A 21,985-nucleotide genomic window follows, 5' to 3' on the forward strand; every position below is an offset into this window, starting at 1 on the left:
ATACCAGAGACTTAAAAACATTAGACAAACGCAAGCCAAGAATTTTGCCAGTACAGTTGAGTCTGCGTGGAGCAGGAGAGTAAACCCAACAACCTCTCTGAGGTCTCTGCTCTATTTTTCTGCTGTTCAGTGAATCCCCCATCACTTAGAAAACGCAATGAGAAGTATAAATTATTACACTGCAGTATCTCTTCATTAATATTTCATAAACCTAAAAGCCCTTCCTCTAGACGATATCAGCTGCATTTTTCCTCTGATTTGGTTTGGTCTTGAGAGCTAATAAGTATATTCTGAGGCTAGCCCCGTCTAAGGAGCTGTATAGAAGAGATCTAAAATCGCTGCAGTATCAAATCCTGAAACTAGCTCTCAAGAGTTTATGTTGTTGCTTTAACGCATATTTGAAAAATGTGAGGTGAGAGGTAAAAGGCAAAGAGAGAGCTGTATGAGAGGATTCCCCTCCACAAAGTCCAAAATATGAACTAAACCAGGAATTCTTAGTTACAAAGAGGACACAATTGTAACAGCTTTGTAATGCCTGGTTTAACAGAACTCACTCCATTAATGACCTTGTACCAAATGATTTAACCCTAGTTTAACTGCTTTAGTAAATTATCCAAAATGCTGTCACTGGGCAAGATCAAGCTGATCTAAAGCTCACACTGAAAGACAAGGGTAAATGACAAAAACTAGAGCTGATCCCAGACCACCTCACAATTCCCCTCCCTCCATTTAATTTTATAATTATTTTTAAACTAGGGCAAACATTTGCCATACTGATTCAGAGTCTAACAGTTTCCTCTTCTCCCTCCATCAGTATTCTGTTGTCTCGCCTTATGTTTAAGCTTGGGGAAGGAGGGGAGAGGAGCGGGAAGGTGACTGTGAACCAGGAAGGTCTTTGCATTAGCACAGTGCCTGGCATAATACAGTCCACCCAAAATGAAGCTCCTGGTCCCACAAGTAACAAGTAAGAAATAGTATTAAATTTAAACTAAGAAGCTATGTTCCGACCCCTCTGCTGCCACATTCTCTGGGCAATTTTGCTGTGCTTCCTTCAGTTTTCCAGTACCAGTTCATTCATTTCTGCTTCATTGCGTTGTTCTCTCTCCTTTCTTACACTTACTACAAACTCCCTTTCCTTCTCCCATATTTCCTATCTATCTCCTCCTACGCACTCACATAATACAATATATATATGTGCAGCCTGGCTTTTTTCTCAAGTATGTTTTTCAATTAAATAGCAAAATACAAATAGCTTCACGGTTTATGCTTTTATGCTACTTCTACCTAAGAGTCACTTTTGTGAACACACTTGTATTTTTAGAACTGCAGTACTTCTATCAAAGTGTAAAATCAGTTTCTCAAACTTTCTTCGAATTTATTAGCCTGAAATGAGACACATGCATTCAGCATCCAGGTGCAAATACAGTGCGTTTTCAAAAATGAAAATATACGGGATTTTCTTAAACCCATGAGATGCAAGATCACCTTTTTGCCCATTAATCTGCTAGAACTGCACAAGTTCTCCAAACTCCATTTATCCCACAGAAGACCCATCTGCTGCAGACAACTACAGCATGTAAGAAAATAATTATTCATATAATGTATAACTAAAAAGGGGAATAGTCACAGCTCCTCGGAGTCTGCACATCTGCAGCATGAATGACACAGAACAGAGAGCCATGGAATTGTGGTCACATTTAGCCAATGAGCTATTTTAGTCACTAATCTATTCTTCACTGCATTGTGAAAGACAATGGCTTTTTATGGCTTAGTATCAGATTCTCCAACTGGTTTGCCCACATGGGCTCCCACATGTATCTGCAAATTCCCTTAGTGAGCCTGTACCATTTTCTGACATTCTTTGTCAAAACTGGCTGTGCTTCAGAAGTTGTCCAGAAATTATTAAGGACACACAGCTGTTGCCTGCCAAGAGAAGCTTCCTAAAAAATAATTATTTTTAACAGATAAAAACCCTCTGAAATATGCATGTCAAGAGCACAAAAAGTAGGAAATTCTGCTATAAAAAATAAGCATGGACTGCAATTTTTTTAGTTATGGTACGTTACACATTTGCCTATATATATTGAGCAAAGAGCAGGAAATTTTTTTATTAATAAACACTTTTTAAATTTGCAGACAGCTCTTATTTCTGACTCTTTGTTCACTTACAGTAAATTAAAAATGACCTTTGGAAATGCCTTCCAATATTACCTGCCATTCAAATGCAATATATTAATGTCTCTCCCTGCTTAGTTTGGATAAGTAATTGAATTTGAGATGATTGCTTTTCTACCACTTACCTCCTGATGAGAAAACAAATCACCAGGAAGTCGTTCTAGAAATGAGGAGAGTGAAAAAGACGACTTCTTTCCTTGCACATCAATAACTTTGAGGTGCTCTGGGGAAGGGCTCAAGAAGGCGTAAAGTGCTTCACTCTGGCAGAGTCTTTCATCAGAGAGCAGTTTCTGTGAAAGAAAAATAACAACACAAACAACACATCAATTAAGTATTTCTTGTTAAGGAACAAGATGTGTCATACCATCCAATAAAACCGATTAAGAGCTGGCTCAGAGGTAGAGTGAGAAAAAACCCCTCATGTCTCACAAAGATACTTCAAAGACACTTTAGGAAGCTAATTCTTTCTTTCTAAATTTAAAAGTTTTAATTTGTAATAAATTTGTTGTGAAGTGTTGTAGTTAAAAGCGGCAATTACAGGATTCATTATTTACTATTTCTTAATTAATTGAGGTTTAAATTTACTTACCATTAGAGCAATGGTTACTATCAGCCAATGGTTACTATCCAGGCCTCTTAGACAACTTTGACATTTATAGTGTCAAACTTTACATCTGACCTATTTGTTCTAGGCTCTGTCTTTAGTCAACAGAGGGAAAACATCTACTCCAGATGAACAACTCAGTTCTCTTGTTTAGACATATGTTGCTTTTGCCTTGGTTTTTTTACCTGCAGAAAGTTATTAAGCTGGTTCTTGGATTTCTCCATGAATTTCTGGTCTACAGATTTGAAGGGCAGCTTGCTGAGGGAAGGCAACTGAACTTTCTTTAATGATGGAAAACACTGTGTAGGAGAAAGGAGAGCTCACTTAACATACATGTGCAGAAAAACACAGGTAGTTCAGAATGGAAATGAAAATGTTCCTTTGTAATCCCACCTCCCTTTCACACCCCTCTCAGCACCTTGTTAAAAAAAACAAACCTTCCCTTACCCAGTATGGGCTGACACATCTAAATCCCTTCCCTTCACACCACCATCATTATCTATCCCTAATCCGAGAGGTTAAAGCACTGTAAAAGGAAACCTTCCCTGTCCCCAAAAGCTGTCTTTTCTAATATCTCCCTGGAAGCCAGAGACAAAATCTAGTTTTTAAAGCAGGCTGTTGCATGACAGTGCAGAACACATACCATTTTGACATTGGGTTAGTCCATTAAAACAGTAATTATTAAGAAAAAAAGAAAGTAACAAGTTCTATAAGCATCTGGTAAGAGAACAGAAATACAATGACAGAAAACTAGCTCTAAAAGGCTATAACCGAAGGCTGGCATACAAACTGGCAATATTAATGTTTTTATCTAGTTTTCCCCTCTCCAAGCATCATTCTGACAAATGTCAGCGATTTGCATCTACTCCCCTAACTGAGACTCGTACCTCACTGAGTTTCCGGTGCAGGTTTTGAAACTCACTGAGCTTCCTGGGAACGGTCCAGTTCTTAGTTTCAGCTCCACCAACGTCTTGTAAACTCACCATGACAGAGTAGCAGGGCACTTGTTCTCCATTCTCTTCTAAAACCTTGTGGGGAAGAAAGCAACAGACGAGGCATTACTTATTTGGAAGCAAACAGTGGAACATTTGGGCTGGCAGGTGACTGGCTTGCAAATTCAGTTGTCATCACTGTCCCACGCTTCTCCTGCAGTTTGAAGGCTACACATGGAGCAATACTCTTAATAGACTAAATTTTACCCCAAATGCTCTGTCAGTCCTGAATCGGCCCCCCAGCTAGCCACTATTACACTTCACACAGAGCTTCGCAACGCTGTCCACCAGCAATCAAATCTCTCTGACATGTCTCTCAGTTTTTAAGGCACCTACCGCACAGCTTCCTGCTTGTTCACCACTTCTCCATCTCTCTCGCCTGTGCCTTCCTGACTGTTCTCCCACTGTTCCCATCCTTCTTCCCCAGTGCTGGTACCCGGGCTCACCCACACGCTGGGCACAGCAGCTCCAGTTTCAGAGCGATTTCTCTGCTCGCTCGAGCTGCTCTGCGTGCACAGAACATGCGCTATCCATGTGGCATTTATTTCTGAGGGGCTCGCAACTTTACAAAAATACTAATAAATCAACAGCAGCCAGAGGAAGGGCGAGCGACTAACCACATCGTGCCAGTGGGATGGGAAAGGTACAGCAAAGAAATTAAGTGATTCTTCTCGAGACAACAGCAGCAGTGTGACCACATTCTTTCTTAATTTGATGAGCCACCCAGAATTTCACCCTTATGTCCTAAAGATAACAGATTTTTGTTTATTTATTTTAATGAGACAGCTAAATAGATTATGAAAGGCAAATAAGGGACATGCATAAAATACACAGCTTTTTTTGGCAAAGCCAAACTGCCAAATACTTGGTTTAATATATGTGCAAATAACAAAGGTAATTATAAAATACCACTCTTGCACAATCTTTTTGAGGAAAGTAATACTTTTTAAGCTTTTGGGACTTTTTTTTTTTTTTAAAGAATATTTAACTAATTAAATTACAGTAAGAATAAACTTTAAAATTCATATAATTATGACACATTTTCTGAAAAGCCTGTAAAGGTCTGACAACACTTAATGCTAGTGACAGACAATTTGACGAGCAGCTGCATCACCACCATCAAAGAGACACAGCTAAATGTATCTTCATATTTTATGGCTGTTCAGGGCTGTATGTACATGGATAATATTCCCTGCACTGCACTCCTCCTGAAGTTCCACGTGGACCACAGGGAAACCCAGCCTGAGGCCTGGGTTTCACATATCTCTCTCAAAAAAAAAGCTGCAGCAGCACCTGGACAGAATACAAAGCACCAGTTTGAACGGCTGAAAACATGCCTGGTCCCCAGCTCAGCTGGCTGGGGAACTGCCTTTCTCCTGCTGCAAAAAGAGACACCTGAATAGCCTCAAAAACGTAGGTCAGAGGGACCTGGCACAGAGCAACTGGGATCTCCTGGGACAGGCCCTGTCTACCCCATGCTAGATTGGATTTGTGTTTGTAGGTGACACAAACACCTCCTGGCAGCTGCTTCTGAACAGTGGGAGATCAGAGCTGAAAATGCTGATTTGAATCACCCGTATCATCTTCCATCACACATTTGTCCCCAGGGCAGGGATTCGCGTGTGTGTAGGATCACCTGAACTGGAACTGTCAGGAGAAAGCCATCCCCCTGGAAGCACAATCTCAAAATGGGAGGACTTAGTACTCCTGCTGCTTCCAAGTTAGCATCCATGTGCAAAATAATTTAAATTACTAGATGGAAACACATTACAAATTCCTTCAAATAACCTCATATAAATATCTGAAAGTCTTCAGGATCTCCTAAAGAATGCAAAAGTTTTCACCAACTTAAGTACTTGTACATTTGTTTTTCAAAATTCATGAGTCAACTGGAAAACACAGAAAAATGGGATGTTGGGAGGTCTTCTAAACCAGGAGATCTCATCCTTTGCTGTAACAGGTACCATCTCATGCAACTGCTATCTTGAATTAATTCAAACTTGTCAAATAATTTTTATTCCACCCTCGTTACACTAAATGTCTGGTCTAGACCCTCACCCTGGTCCTTGGAAGCTTCCTTTTAATTTCTAAACTCATTTCCCATTTGTTCCAGCAACTCTTCACCCCTCCCTTTTGTTTACCCTTATCAATGTGTTTCTATAGACAGTCTTATTCCTCTGTTTCTCCCTTTTGCTAAGCTAAGCAAATGAAAGCGCTTTCACAATCACTTCTCATGGGAGAAGTTCCTCATTCAACCCATTCGAGTCCACCCTTTTCAAACACATCGACCCAGCACCTGCAGAGCAACTGTAACACTTCCTCATCTCAAATGGAAACTCCTTCCTGATGTATTCCAGGGCCATGTTTGCCTTTTCCACACCCGCAGCCCACTGGAGAGGAACCGCACATCTGGCTGGAAGCAGTAGGAACACTGGTGGCTTCTCAGAAGGTGCTCCAGTGGGTCACAGCAAAGCTCAGAGCTCCTGCAGAAGGCCGAACCTCGCACACCATGCTGTGAAATTTCACTGTACTTCTAAGAATCCCGTCCTAAAAATTATCCAATGCTTTGAGAACCATCCCTCTTCTGGCTCTGCTTCTTCATGAGCATAAACTTAGTGTTTGCACTCTGGTTTGGTTTTCCCAGTCCAAAGGTCCTGTGACAGCCTCAGCCCTGTCTCACAGCCCTGTCTCATGGGCTCTCAGAATTAGCTCCTAGGATGCCATTTCCACAAGGCTTCTCCTCAGCCCTTTTCTAAGCCCCTTTCCTCAGCTTACACATGAGCCTTTCAGGTTATTTGCTGCTAATTACCTGGCAAGGACAGAATCAGCCCTCAAGTACTCAAAGGGGCTCAAGGCTACGGGGGCTTTTTGCACTGGCAGCAACTCCATGGCCTCAAGACAACATAAAGATGAATTATTTCAGAATTTGATGTCTACCAGTATGCCACAGACACCTAGTCCAGAAAGGGTAAAGATTTCTACCTTCTTTGTATGAGGCACAAAGTTCCAAAGCGGATAGTGATATAAACAAGAATGTTGACACACCTACATCCATTAATAAAAACTGTAAGGCGTACACCAAACATGAGCACCTCTTACCTGGGTGTGTGCTGTGCTAACAGTAAGAAACATTCAATGAAATATTGCAAAAACAAATGAGGAACAAATATTATTAAATACTTTCCAGGAGAAGCTAAAGCTATTAGCTACAGCAGGTAAAATGTAAACTTAACATTTGCCAAAACTGTAACACTAGTTCAATAAAGTAACAAGCGGCTACAGAAAGCCCTTGAATCACCTGTTAGAAGCACTACAGGCTGGCCCAGACATCCATCAGGAACTATTAAACATTAATAAAAATTAGGCCAGTCATTAAGCCAGTGAAGACCTGCATGATTCACCAGAAACTTCTTCCAGCCAAAGCAGCACTCTAAAGGAGCCCAACCAAGCTGTGCAGCAGTGAAACTGGGACTAACCAGACTGCTCTTAAAAAAAACGTCTCGCAGAAGTCTCTTTTAAACAGAAGGGCCATGCAGAAGGTGTATTGGGCACACCCTTTTCTGCAATTCACGGGAAGCTAATTTTATTAACTTCCACTGACCACAAACATCCTGAATTCCAGTATATTTAAATGAGTAGGACAAACTATTTTTTCACCTTATTCAAATCTACAACCTCCATTCCTTACGAAAGGAATAGATTTTTAAAAAGACGGTCTGCTCCGAAACAGAGGAGGTAGAACAGATGCTACAATATGAAATGATACAAGTCCAAAACCACTAAAGCAAGTAGAACAGGTTAGGTTATGTAGCTGTAATTTTTTACATCTGCTGGCATGGGGAAACGACTCACAAAAATACATTTGTTATCATGGGTCCCCTAATTCTGCATGTTCCTACTGTCTTTTTCCACCTTCTTCCAACCAGCCAAACCACTGAGTCTCCAAAGATGTTTTATCAGAAATATCAGTTACCGAAAGACACCTGTAGGTTATTCCATTTATATTGATTTTTTTTAATATATTTCACACCCACACACTAGTGTGGGTGCTAGTGCACTCACATGATTCAAAACTATAGAGACTGAAAGATTCAAGCTAAGAGAGTACAAACAACAGTTTTTTCCCCAAGTTTAAAGTAATTCTAGGTTTTTATGCATTATCTATTAACTGGTTTAGTAAATCAGTTTAAAAGGTTGATGACAGGCTATTACAGTTTCAGCTCAAATCCTATGGCAAAATTTACTTTGACTAGGCTTTTCTGCAAGAAACACAGGCCCACTAGGTTTTTCTCTCTCTGAAATCACAGAGCTACAAGCTAGGATTAGCAACAGCATCTTTAGCAGCTAGGAAGACAATGTCACCTCATGCCTCCCCAAATCAACAATGGCAGCCAGAACATTCCCGAGCAATTAACTAACACGGATAACTACAACACTGACGTTTTCTCCAGCCTACCCTTTGAAGCACAGAGTTGCAAACAGCACAATTAACGCAAGCCTACATTTAATTATCTAATCCAGTGCTGTTTACAAGCTATAGTTAAGTCAGTAAGTAATTAGAAGCCTCTCCCAACCTCCCTCTTGCTGAGCCCACACCTGTCCTGCCGCACACACACAGCATTGCCGGGTTTCAAAACCAGGCTCCCAAAGCTACAAAAAAGTCTTACTAAGAGCCCCACTGCTCTCAACTGTGTCACCCGCAAGCACCATTAAACCGAAACCAAACCCAGATGTTTACACACGGAGAATCCGGTTTTAAAAATGGCACCTTAAGGTCTTTTACAGACAATGAGTTTAACTGTTGACGGACCTGCCACTAGTTCACAAGAGCTCAAGACACAAGTAAATAAACTCAATAGGATGTAATGTTTTTCCTCCGAGAAAAATTACCTCAAGGAAACTGCTTATTTAAGGAACATTTTTTTAACAGCACAGGAATACAAGCCAGTAGAAATCAAATCAATCTTTAATTCTCTGAAGTGATACTGTCAGGAAGATTGTTTATGGAAGGTGTGAGCCCACAGTTACTACATAACAAGCATTTGTTGGATTCCTTTCATGGCAAATGATAATAGAAAGCCATGGGATGGTAACACTTTGTTTCCATTACAACTTTTTTTACATTCATTCTACAGTTGTCAGTTCATGCCCAAACAGAAGAGCAGAACAAGACAGAAAAACAAAATAAAAAAAGAAAAATTTAACTTGAATTTAACTTGTCTCTCAACTTACAGGTTTAAAGCACTTTCTTTCTAGGTATTCTAGTCCCTTGAAACTGTACTGCCATTAAGTATAGTACTACAAAACATAAAAAATGTAGAGTACTGCATCTTTGAGACACAGCAGAGACAACTGCACCCAAGTGTGATACCATGGTAATATAACAAGAGACAATTCTTATTAAAAACAATGCCCCTAAGATAGCAAATTACTTTACTCAATGCCAGTGTCAGTTCACATACGCGTAGGTATTTTTATAACTCCACTACAACAGTGCCTGAGGACTAGAAATGTTGTTTATGCCTCATAGTAGTCACTGGGGAAACAGAGAAGTTCAGAAGAGGTTGGGGTTTCCTTCCTCCCTCAAGCAAATATGAAATATACACAGTGTACACAAAGGTATAAGGAAAGCATATACAGGTTTTCATTCTTCTCTTCTTGCAAGTTTGAACTGACCCAGAAGATAAAAAGCCACAAAACCCCATACCTCGCCTGAGACAATGAAGGCTTTCCACATGCCAAGATTCTCACACCACCAGTCTGTTCTTGCAATGTGCAGCTGAAGGTCGCTGTGCTCTCTCTCCATCAGAGTAATTTCATCCTTCAGCTTAGAAACAATCTGCAGAGAAAAATGTATTGATTACAACTCGTAAGAAAAAGCTTGTGTAACACACCTAATTGTGTCTTTAGGGACACTATTCAGAAAGGAGAAAAAGCACAAAAGCAGAGGGAGAAAGAATAATTCACATTAAAAAAAAAAAATCCAAGTCAGAGAATCTGTGATGCCCCTTATGAACTTGTAGGACACGCAGTAATCTTAAAGGTCAATCCTGACACTATAATAAAAAACAAGTTAGAAGGATATGCTACTATCACCATAAAAGGCACTTTAGACAGGATTATATATTATATATGTTTTACACAAACTTGTAATTGCAATAACTGAAAGATGGACTACTGAAGACATTCTCCTTACCATTTTCAGATGTACATGACACAACCAAAGAACCTAGGAATAGATTTCATTTCTGTCACTTACCTATGATAACGATCACTCAGGAAGTTACCACTTAATTTGTTTTAGTTTTGGAAAGGGAACAGTCTTTTATTGTGGAAAGCGCACATTTAAAAAGATGTTCTTATCAAGACACAGCTCACAGTCATAATCTCATAAAGGAGAAACAGTGAACCTCATCACCTCAGTCAAAAATAAGTAAACATAAATACTACCAGCAGACAGTATGACAAGAAAAGGTGGAAGTCCACATAAGATGTAACATTAGAAACACAGCAAAAGCAGCTGACACTTTTTAAAAAATTATGATAAGATTTATGAGACTTAGTTGTACGACTTGAACCACAAGTGGTATGTTCGACAAAGCTAAAGAAAATCTTTTTCAGAATTTTTGTAAGATGTGAAATATTATCTATATGACAGCTATATAACAACCTTCTAGCATATACCTAACCTTCTGAATGATTTTGTCTTCAATTTTATTTACTGTTGACATACTGTTTTCTCTGCAGTCACCTTCCATGGACTTCTGTAAAGTGGCATCCAGGAACAACCAATAAATACAGAAGAACTGGTAAGGTTTCATTTTAAGTTAAGAGCTTCTATGCTTATAAAACAAATATTGAGACTTAATAAGGATACTGGATCCATTTTATTATTCTGTTTTAAGTAAGTGTACTTTTTCAAAGACAAAGAATATTTTAGGAGAAAAAAAAAAATAGAGGGAAAAAAAAATCACTACTTTAGAAGAAGTACAATCCCCACCTCCCCAATAGTTTAAGGTACAGAAAGAATATAACTATTTTTTCTCAAGAATGCAAAGGGAACATTCAAGTGGTACATCCACGTAAATGCAACAATATATAAATGTTTAGTTACATAGCATAGTACTTTTCACATCAAAGAAGAAAAATCAAAGCTATAATGCTACAGAAACAAATGCACACCCACTTTTGTCTAGTACTTGTTTTGTACTTCTGTTTTTACCCATGGTGGATATTTTAACTGAAAACCTAACTGGTTATAAGAGCACCTCTTACAATTTTTCACAGTGAGTTTTATGTTAACTCCTGGTACAGCTCCACTGGAAATGCAAAAGATCTCAACAATTAACAAGAACCCCTCCAGCTTCCACATAATTCCTGATATAGACAGAGGCATTTTTCTATTCAGTAAAGTTCCATTTAATTTCAATAATCGCGTCACACAGTTTTGTTTGAAAATACAGCTTAGAAAGCTAAAGAAAGCGCTCTGGGTGGAGAACATTAAGGTTTCGCCTTGCCACTGAGGATGACAAGATCGGACTCTAGAAGGAATGTGGTCCCTGCACATGTACTGCGGCTGCACAGGATGGCAGGAGATGTCACAGACCCCAGGGAGACCGACACTGAGCTTCAGGCAGGAGACACGCAGCCAAGGTGGCACCACAGTGACAGACCTCCAAAGGTGAAGCCACCTTCTATGGCAGTGGGCCTTGGACTCCAGAGACGCTGCCTGAGACTGCTTGTCATCTTTTCGCATCATGTTTGCTACTCTTTATATTCCACAGAAAGAACGGAAATAAGACTTCTCCCTACAGAGCATTTTCTTTTAAAATCAGCATCATTCCACAGGCAACTCAAATGAGCAGTTTTCTTCCTTGACTGTCTGGCATCTGAGCCACAGAGTCCCAGAAGCCACTTCAGACGTACATACATGTTTTGTATGAGTATCACGGCAAAGGGATTTCAAAAAGAGGAAAAAAAAAAACAACCCAGGAAAAGCTTGAGGTTAAACATTCTAATACAAAATGTGCATTGCATTCGCCTTCATATGGCACAAAACTAGAATTTTTAGAAACATTTTTTTACTTCATATGACCAAGAACCAAAAATGTTTACCTGCCACATCCACAGGAGAAAAAAATAAAGTTCCTGTCACAAGGTGGTATCGCACTGTCTACCCTAAGTGTCCATTTAAAAGTTCCACAGGTAAATGCTGCTGCAGTAATACATGCAAAGGATACATCTGTGCTTTTACCACTCTGAACAGGAGTGTGGAAGAGTTATTTTCTGCCAGCTGAGAACACACACAGCAGAGCAGCTGTGAGAGGGACACCCCAGAACAGCTGTGGACACATTTCCAGTTGTCCAGCAACCTCTGGCAGCAGGGGGATGTGGAAGGGACAGAGGGAACACAACCTGCCAGGGTGGCCTCCAACACCACCATCCACATCTTTCTGCTGGATGTAGCTGCCCCCAGAGCTGGGGCAGCAGAGAACGAGCAGGGTGGCCACTTCCATCCAGACCAGCGCCTTGGCACTCACCGTGAGCAAAGGAACAAATGTACAAAGAACCTCGGTGCTGAGCAATGACTAATGCCCAGGTACATTTTTGCTGTCTCGACCAGGAGGCTGTTTTTAGGGAGACACCTTGACTACTTGATCATCTCACCCACCATCTCCATTTGCAACCAGCCGTATTACACCCAAAAAGCTTGGCCCAGCTACATCTGAACAACAGTCGTGCAATGTCCTTGTTAGCAATGCAAACCAGTTGGCCTAAGCCAAATGCAAATCACTCGCTTCTACCTCAATATGTTCTTATATTGCTTAACTGTTGCAATTTGCAAAAATACATGGTTTTTTTTTTTTTTTTTTTTAATCCAAGTCCAGAGAGCTGAAGACTCACACCCCTTAGAATTTTTATTCTGATGAAAGTGTGCCCTGCAGATTTCTCCTAGCTCCTTACAAAGGAAATCAGCCACTTCTATAGGTTTGGGGGTTTTCCCCCTCCCTCACATTTGAGAAAGCCCATCACAACCGTAGATTGTGAAATTGTGCTGTAGTGTTCCAAAGCCAGCAGAGGGAGCAGCAGTTGAGCAGCACAGCCCTCCGCTGCAGTGCTGCAGATGAACAGGGACATGAAACCATCTGCCTTAAAAAATTATCCAGACACAGGTGGGTTGGGATGGAAGGAAGAAATGCTATTTGCCACCAACCAAGGAGCAAGACCGCTGGGGAGAGATGTCATTATGCTATGGCAAACAAAGCAATATAAATATTATTTGCAATTTCAGTTATAATAGCTTTAAAACTAACAAAACAAGAAACAAAACCAAACCAAACAACAACTAAAACTAAGCTCTGATTTCATTTTCTATAGCAGGCTGATTGAAATAGCAATCTGTTCTGTCTAAAACAAAAAAAAAGACTGAAGACACCAAAGGTACTTACCTTTTTGTCGGGTTTTGGTGAATTACATATGGAATTTAGAGCCTGTTTCTTATACTCAAGTTTGTCATTTAGCTGTCGAAGTTTATTTACAGCATAACTGGCCTGTTCATTGATTCTTGTGCTGCATTCTTCAGTAGTTTCTTGACAACCTTGGCTCTAGGAATGGAGGAGGGGAGTAATTGCATCATTAATGTAAAAAAGGAGACTTATTTGCTCCATAAGCATTTTATTTATAAGAGTACTTATTCTTGATACAGACAAAAATGTAGATATAGCAGATTCTAACAGATATTTCAATCATGAGATCCAACATAAAACAAAATCTCTTAAAAAGAAACAAACCAACAGACAAAGCCTCATTACCATTTATACTACAGCTCTTTGGCAACTCTTGCCAACTATGTAAAATGACCTTTAAGCCAAGGCTTTAGTACGAATGAGAGGAAGAATCAAAGTTTATTTCAAAAGCAACAACAGCTTAATCTTTGGAGCCAGGTAGAAAAGCAAATAGTTAACTCTGAGCTGAAAGACATTGAGACTGGGCCAGGGGGGGACAAAACATAAAAAACCAACCAAGCCACCAACCCACAGTTCTAAGAAACAGTCCTGCCTCCCACAGACCTTCACAAAACAGATTTATCAGCCTGCAGAACAATCTAAACCAAGTCCTTTCTCTTCATAAACAGATTATACTGCTGTTTTTAGAAGTGTTAATAAAAATGTGTTAAAAGCACATATGCATTACCCTAAATAATTTTCTTATATTCATTCAGACTAACCAATGGCTTCTTCCATCTTGTGTACTACAGGCATGCAAAAAAAAAAAAAAGAAAACTTCACACCTTTCGGTGACATTCTCTTTAACATCTTTTGGCATTTGCCTCAGCCCCCTCTTTCTTACTGTACTTGCCCAAATCAGCATGAAGACCTTGTGATCCAGCAAACGCAGCCCTGTGATGTTACTGTTGCCATGTTCAAAGATCTTTGAGGTCTGCCTGTGATTGAGTAAATTTTAATTTATCTGTGGGAGGCTATGAATCTAATCTCGTGAACAGAAGTCCTGTGTTATTTAATGATACTCCCACTAAGTAAGCTGTATCTTTATATAATTAACAAAAAGGTAACAGAAGGAAGCCTCACAGTCTATTAATTCTGTGAGTTTTAGAGACAAACCTACTGTAAATTCTGCAGTATTTTACATATTAGTTAAAGTCTGAGATACAGCAGCAACAGTAATTAATCTCCTTAGTGTGATCCTCATAAGGGACGGTAACGTAATGCAGAAGTCAGGAGTTCTAGGCTAAGAAATCCATGCCCTTTTCCAGCTCTGCATTTGCCTGCTCTGTGGCTGAGTAAATAACATTAACCCTATGCCTCATCCTTTCTCCTGCCTGTTCTGCTTGGACAGTGAACTCCTGAGGTCAGAGGCTGCCTCCAAGCTCAGCTCATGGAAGCTTGCTGCTGTCTCCTGGCACTACAATAATACAAAGAATAATTAGCAACACTGGGTGTCATTGAAAATGCTATTGAACACAGCCATAAAAAATAATAAAACAAAGGTCAAAAGGAATTAAAAAATGCTATTTTCAACACTGAAGAATTAAAAGACTTTCCATATGAAGTCTGGTTCTAGTAATCAAAGGATTGCAATTAATTACCAGTCAATAAGGCTCTGCTCCCAGAGGTAAGCTACATGATTTGTCATTAACATTTCAGACAGAGCAAAAAACACTGCTGAATCACTAGGTTTACCACAAAGGTGCTAGAATTACAAGATAACAAGTTACCTGTATTCAAATTACCAAACAACCAACCAACACACTCAAAGCTGAGTTCATAAAGGATTGTGCTATTTTCCCCTGCTTGCCGAACTGATCCTGACTTCCATTTCTATGAGCGCTGCAGAACGCAGACTCGGGGCTCATTTGACCCTCTTTTCTTCAAAATGCTGAATGCAGGCACTGCTCGCTTCAGTATTTTTATGTCTACTCATGACCTTTCAGAGGAGGTTTGTCCAAGGAGCAAAAAGTGATGACAGACTGGAAGGAAGAAGGAAGAACAAAGAGCTTGTTCCACGTGCAGCAGAACCAGCAGAGTTCAGCCTTGCCCCAATTCCTATCTTCTGATCTGATCTTTGCACGTTTAATCAGGGCTCATCCTTTTGTCCTCCAGTTCATGAGGACACCAGATGGCTTTTTACCTATCCAGCTGTAACAGTGAAATTTATAGAAAATTAACATTGGTAACTCCCACAGTGTCCCAGGAAGCAAGGACACAGACCTCCAAAACACAAACTAAAGTGAAAACAAGTAGTATTTGCTAACAATATGAATCCCTTCAGAAACATCAGACTTCTCAGCTGTGATTTCCTACAAACAGCGAGGAAAAAAACCCAGGGATATTAGCCAGTAGTGCATTTTTGCCAACACTTGAAAGCCCACTGGAAGCTTCAGGAAGAAAAAATTCTTGTAATTTATTTTCACCACAAAGACCCTGAAGCATGGCACAGAGCCATTACGATTGCTCTGTTCAAGAGATGCTCTAACAGTACACGCAACTTCAGACGTGGTTTGCTGTTAAAAATGCAAAGCCACTTTAACCATATAAGCAAACTTGGCAGTGTGTTAGCCTTTAAGGTTTCACAGCAGATGCAGCCTTAAAATCTGGCACGTATATATCCAAGGACTCAGAGGAAGGACAGATGATGCTGATGTCAAAAACCTAATTTTTCAGCAGCTATAGTAAATGTTATCTGACAGAGGACAGCTAGCCCTCAAGTGTTGTGTCAGTTTTCTTAGAGAAATGGTTCTCTGTTAACCTCCAAATAAAATATATAAAGAGATCAAAAAGCACAACGTTGTAGACAAAACCAGTAACAGTCTTCTCTCAAAGTACGAAGGACTGCAAACACAAGGACAGAAAGTCTTTGAAGTACCTACCACCCTCAACACGCAGCTGAGATAGCAGTGAGAAAAGTAGAAAACGTGTCTTGAATCTTTTATGAAGGAAAAGAATACAGGGAGAAACAAACAACGAAAAATTCAAAAAGCTCTAAAAGTTTGCCTTGGAAGTGATTTACCTGTAACAGCTCATCTCTGCAGACTACAGAAACTATAATAGCTCACATACAGAAATGAAAGTCATATTTAAGCAGTAAATACTGCAGCCTTAGGTTCTGGAAAAATTGTTTCTAAATGACAGAATGTAGATTAGCACCTCTGGATTCTGCTTCTTATTTACCCGTTTAGATCCAGTTTTAGACAAATTATTACACATTGTGTTCTGAGCAAGTTCACATGTAAAATGAAGATATTCATGCTGACCTGAAGCGGCAGCCTGACGGAAAGATGCTCACTAGTCTGAGAGATGCTCTTGTCAAAATGTTCTTGGATAAACATAACACAAGTTGCCCTGACGTGACTGATTTAGAGAACCCACTGAAAAACCCTGCCCCAAGACAGCTGCCATTGGGTTATTGCTTATGACATTTTGAATGCTCCAGTTTAGTATTTCCAGTTCTAGTGTTATTTCAATCAGTTTTATTTGATAAATTAAAAAAAAGCATTACTTTTTCTTCTATTTTGTGCAACTTTTAATACCTACTTAGTACCTAGTTAATGCACAATGTCTAGATAGAAACCTACTGATGTTCCTGTGAGGTTTCCTTCATTGAAAAGCAGAGCAGTTGATCTCATATGAGGTGTGTTTTGTATTCTCTTGATACTAAGGAGCATAACAAAAGACACAGAATACAAAAGGCTTGGAAATCTGAAATATCTACTTGAACTAATTTGAAGTTAAGCAGTCAGTCATTTTGTACCACTGTTTCAAAGAGCTTGTAAACATACAAGGTTTACCTGATTTACTTGTAAATATCATCACTCCTGTAGTTTCATCAGAATAAAAAAGAAAAGTAGTCCAAAGCTCAAGGACAGAAGATGCTACTATGCTTTTCTTGGGATTGTCTTCAGATCACCTTAAATAACAGTGAAAGAAACTGTCCATGTGACTCACCACTTCATCTTTGTCCTCAAGAGTTAGCTGAGCAGAACTTCTTTCTTCTTCCTTCTTGACTGATCTTTCGTACAAATCACTGACAATGAATGAGGGGTAGTATCTGTCCTTTAGAGTTTCGTAAACATCTGCCTGAATTCTGTAGAATACTTCAATGCCTTTATTTCCCACGAGACTTTGCTGTATTTCTTTATAAAGGGATTTTTCCACAGGTATTTCTCTGCTTTCCACAAAAAAATTCTGATAAATTTCACTCACTAACTGAGGTATTTCAGCCTAGGAAGTAAGAAGGGAGAGAGAAAAGTATAACAAAAACATGTTAAAAAATATCAGGATGACTCAGAATCCAGGTGCATAATTTGTAGAATGATAAAGCTAATTTCACGCCCAGATGTACGAGAACACATCTGTGAATCTCTTACTGAGATCAAGCAGTCTGCTGTGCACCAATGCTAAGCAGTCAGTTTCACAAGATAAATATCGATATTTGTTAGGTGAAGAAACAGCTGTGCTCTAAAAATCACCGTAGCTCCCACATGCACAGCTTTTAAAAGTATGCTCCAAAAGCTGCTATTAAAAGAAAAATAAAGTGCTAGAGCAACATTGCGGTCACCATTTTAAGTTCAGATTGTGGAGTTCAGCTGTATTGGCTCTCCTGTCTTCTGCTGGATAGAAAATAGAAAAAGCACACTTGAAGACGTTTACCAGTACATGAGGCCAGGTATTCCCAGTGAGCACAGAACAGTGCACAGGGTTGAACTTCGCAGTAATAGAACAGGAGAGAGCCAATGCAGCACAGCCCATGATCATCATCGCTCTGAATTATCGTCTCTCTAAACTGACCCAAATTAAAAAGGTTTTACCCACTCCCTAAGAATGGCACAATGTGGCTGCCTGCCTTATGTGACAATACCACAGCCACATGGCTGCATGACGCCACTATTTTGTAATCGAAACCGCCCCTGTAGTGGCAGAGAACCCTCACGTTCTGTGGAGCAACAGGAGCACAGAATGGTAGAACCTCTTTAAAAAAATGGGAAGCCTTGAATAAGGCACTCTACGTACTGTTTTGAAAGCAAGGAGAGAAATCACAGCTGAAAGCTCAGAAAATGATTTATAGCACCTTTTTCAATCATGAGCAGTTTGCAAATCAAAACTAATTCATCCAACTCTCCTCACAGTGCCTGACAAACCCTTTTTGTGAATGCCTTCTCGCCTGAGCTGGTTGTTCGCCATTTCTTCAGATCATGCGAATGGCTCACTACTCATGCTCCACGATTGGCCACTTTGGTTACAGGGTATTATTTGTGTTTTCCAATGGACTAGAATATTTTTACATAGAAGAAAATTACAGTGAACAAAAGTTAAGTGATACTTAATAATTAAATTTGTATTTCATGCTAGTGTGAACGCTGGAAATTTAGAAGTTTCTGCCCCATTGCTCACAAGCAGCAAATTTGCCCTCTACATTCTTGCTCTGCACCATTGCTCCAGGGTACTTCTTGCAACTTCAAGCAATATTTCCTCTCCTTGTTTCAGGGTTATCATTACTACTTTATTTTCGCACAAATTACAGTATAACATTGTTTCTTCCCTCTAGCAGCATTCCCAGAGAAACGTAGCTGCTTATATACCAACAGAACAGGGAGAAGAATTGGTCTTTTAAAGTAAAATTTCTTTTTCTAAAGGATTTTAAAACATATATACACATTTTCTCATGGTTTTGGATTGAATGGACTACCTGTAATTGGCAAGATGAGAAGTTTATGTACAGACTATCAAACAGCATCGTACTTTTAAGTTTCACAGGAACTCATACAACTAAAGCCAATACATTACTGCAAGTTTTTTCTCTGGTGGAGAGGGAAATAATTCTACTACTTTTGCTCATAAAGTATCCTTCCTACAGGTCACGTTGCTACACAAAACAACAGTAAACCATCATCACAACAGCCCACAATTTTTAGTTGCCACATTATCCCCAAACTTTGACAGAAGGAGTTAAAAAAAACACTAAATTGCTTAACACCCATTCCATGCTATGGCTACATTTAAAACATCAATACAAAGACATTTCCTAGCAGCGAGATCACAACATGCAGAGATTCTAGTTAATGCACAAGCCACATGGACTTGCAAACCTTGTTAGCGTTCTTCAGATGCTCCACAGACTCCCAAAAACAGATAAGGGCCATCTTGTCCATCCTTTCCATGTAGATTCGGAAGTGCATTCGGTATGAAGGGTTGGCCAAAATTTCTTCAAACTGAAGAATCTGAAGAAAGGAAAATGAAGAGTAAAATCTGGGAAAATACCTAACTCCAGCTTCTCTCCATTCCTTATAGAGAAAAATCTTTTTGCTTGACGTGCCTCCAGAGCACCGTGCATCCCACAGACATGTGAACTGCATTAAATTGCACAGACCTTCTACAGTAAGAGGTTTTTTCATTAAAGAAAAAAAAAAAAGAAGATAAATGCATCTATGCTCCTACCAGATAGAAAATATTTCCACATGTTTTCTGTCCAAGAGGTAGGACTACCTTTCAAAGGACTAAGATGGCATTTCAAGTCATTCATGAAATGCCATTGTCAAAAATGTAACTTCCAGTGTTTCTGAAAGGCAGAGGAGCCAAGCTGAAAGCTAACTCATCTATTCTTTGCTTGATTCAAACAAAGAGTAATACCAGGGTAGTTTCCATGCCACAGAGCTTTGATACGTATCTCTGTTACTCCCAGGAACACAGAAAAGATGGAGTGTAGTTCTTTATCCTGGCAGCTGGGTCTTTAGTGGCCAGTTCCCATTAAATGAGTGTTATTGAAAAGCATCTATCAGAAATGCAGCCAGAAAGGAGTATGGGTTGTGATATAATGCTCAGGACCCATCCTGAGGAGGGTGTATGTCAAGCAGAAAAGGAAATGAAACACAGACTTCCCACACGCAAGCAGATGCTGTAGCCATCAAGCTTCCTCATCCTCTACCATTGTTGTCAATCTAGGCCTTTTCTTTGAGACAAACACCTCGAAAGAAAACATCGCCCTGACAAAATGAACAGACCTTCCCACGTTGAACAAAATTAATTACCTTGTCTTTTTTTTGAAAAATAGGACCAATTTTCAAAACACTCTATCAAAACCAAACACCCCGTCCTCTCCAACTTTTCAGTCTAGCAGCTAAACCAGTTTTCATGTAGCTCATTTAACGCCATTACTTATATCACCAGGAATCTAAGTACATTTGAGTGGTCTTGGTCTCTTGCTTTGTACCTCACAGACACCAACCAACCCACACTGACTTCGAGAAAAAAAAGCAGGTACTTAAGTACCAGGGCTAATGAATTTCAACTTTATGACTTTGAATTTTACAGCAAAGATAGTCTGGTATGGAGCAAGACGTGTATTCCAACTGAGAGTGAGGCATTAATAATTTCTCTAATATGGACTTTCCAATAGCCAATAATAACACAATTCAGGTCAGGTATCAGCATCTCTCTTTCTGGGAAGGTTCCTCCACGTACTACCTGTGAGACTCTACTACCAGGTTACACTTAGGAAAAACAGTTTGCTGGACTGAAGCTGTACAGGAGGAAACCACATACGTATGTACATACACAACTACTGGCATGAGTCATTTCTTTAATGAACCAAGCCAAAGAAGGTTCTTTAAAAACTGTAGCCATGTATGTTTTATCTGAACCAGCTCTCCCAAATTTTGGACAGTGTAAATTGCACCTGCCTCAGCTGAAACATTCATTTTCATCTTTAAAGTTCCTCAGTGACACTCATGTGCCATTCCTCTCTTCATCCTTTCCCCATCCTTTCCCATACCAGTATCATCTGGACATGGCTTGCTCTTAGCTTAAGAGCTGTTCAGGCATATGAACATAAACTTCTGCCTTTCAGAGCCCACTGTATAATACTCATTGAACAGCACAGAGAGGCTTGGTGAAGCCAGGCTTATTACAGCAATGGTGATCAAACTGCCAAAGAGAAGACCAGAGATGACAATTTGAAGACCAGTCTATGTTTTGGCCTCATTGTTGTGCCTCGTCATGCTTTTTATTCAATCATTTCATCAAGGAAAACTATTTCAAATACAAGTGGAAGAGGATCTTTCAGCCTCTTCAACAGAGATCTTCACCATCTCCAGGACTGTCAGCTCTGAAAATGATAGCAGAGGTAATAAATCACTTGCAAAGCAGAGTACGTGCTGTCACTTCTTGAGGGAAAGGTCACCTTGGTCTCTGTGGCTCTACCGTCCAAGGTATCCCCCCCATTCAGGCTCCCAGCAAGGAGGGTAATTAATTAACAGATCAAACAAATGGTCTGCTGAATAAACACAGACAACAAGAACTCCATTAATTACTGCAGTATGGTGCAGGTACAGTTCCTAAGAAAAAGGACTAAAACTACACTGACCATAGAAAAGATTAGAAGAGATGCTTTATATATTACACTAATTCAAGCTGCATTTTCTCTGAAAGCAAATCTAACACCCAGGGCAGAGTATAAATCAGTATCAGAGCTAATGACAGAATTCGGATTCAGAGAGTAGCTGAGGTTTGCTTGTTTATAAACAAATTATTATAATTCACATACTGAGGATTTCCCTAGAGAACCCAGATTCAGGATAATGAGGTGAGTGAAACATGTGCAAAGTCTATAGAGTCCCCTGACTTTTATGTACTTATTAAAGAGAAAACTGACACTGTTTTATAATTAGCTTCTGCTGTGAAAGAAAAAAAAAATATTCCAA

General features: G+C 39.6%; 1 protein-coding gene across 2 annotated transcripts in view; it reads right to left on the reverse strand.

Moving 5' to 3' along the window:
* SNX25 (sorting nexin 25) overlaps positions 1–21,985 on the reverse strand; it is an 86,123-nt gene that overhangs the window by 8,480 nt on the left and 55,658 nt on the right. For both annotated transcript variants that reach the window (XM_065061176.1, XM_065061177.1), the window contains 7 exons: positions 19,376–19,507; positions 17,235–17,510; positions 13,221–13,376; positions 9,479–9,610; positions 3,667–3,807; positions 2,965–3,078; positions 2,301–2,465 (listed from right to left, as the gene is read on the reverse strand). In XM_065061176.1, coding sequence (XP_064917248.1) covers positions 2,301–2,465; positions 2,965–3,078; positions 3,667–3,807; positions 9,479–9,610; positions 13,221–13,376; positions 17,235–17,510; positions 19,376–19,507 — 1,116 coding nt within the window. The remainder of the gene's footprint in view (positions 1–2,300; positions 2,466–2,964; positions 3,079–3,666; positions 3,808–9,478; positions 9,611–13,220; positions 13,377–17,234; positions 17,511–19,375; positions 19,508–21,985) is intronic.

Source organism: Columba livia, chromosome 4 (genome assembly GCF_036013475.1).
Source record: "Columba livia isolate bColLiv1 breed racing homer chromosome 4, bColLiv1.pat.W.v2, whole genome shotgun sequence".
NCBI lineage: Eukaryota > Metazoa > Chordata > Aves > Columbiformes > Columbidae > Columba > Columba livia.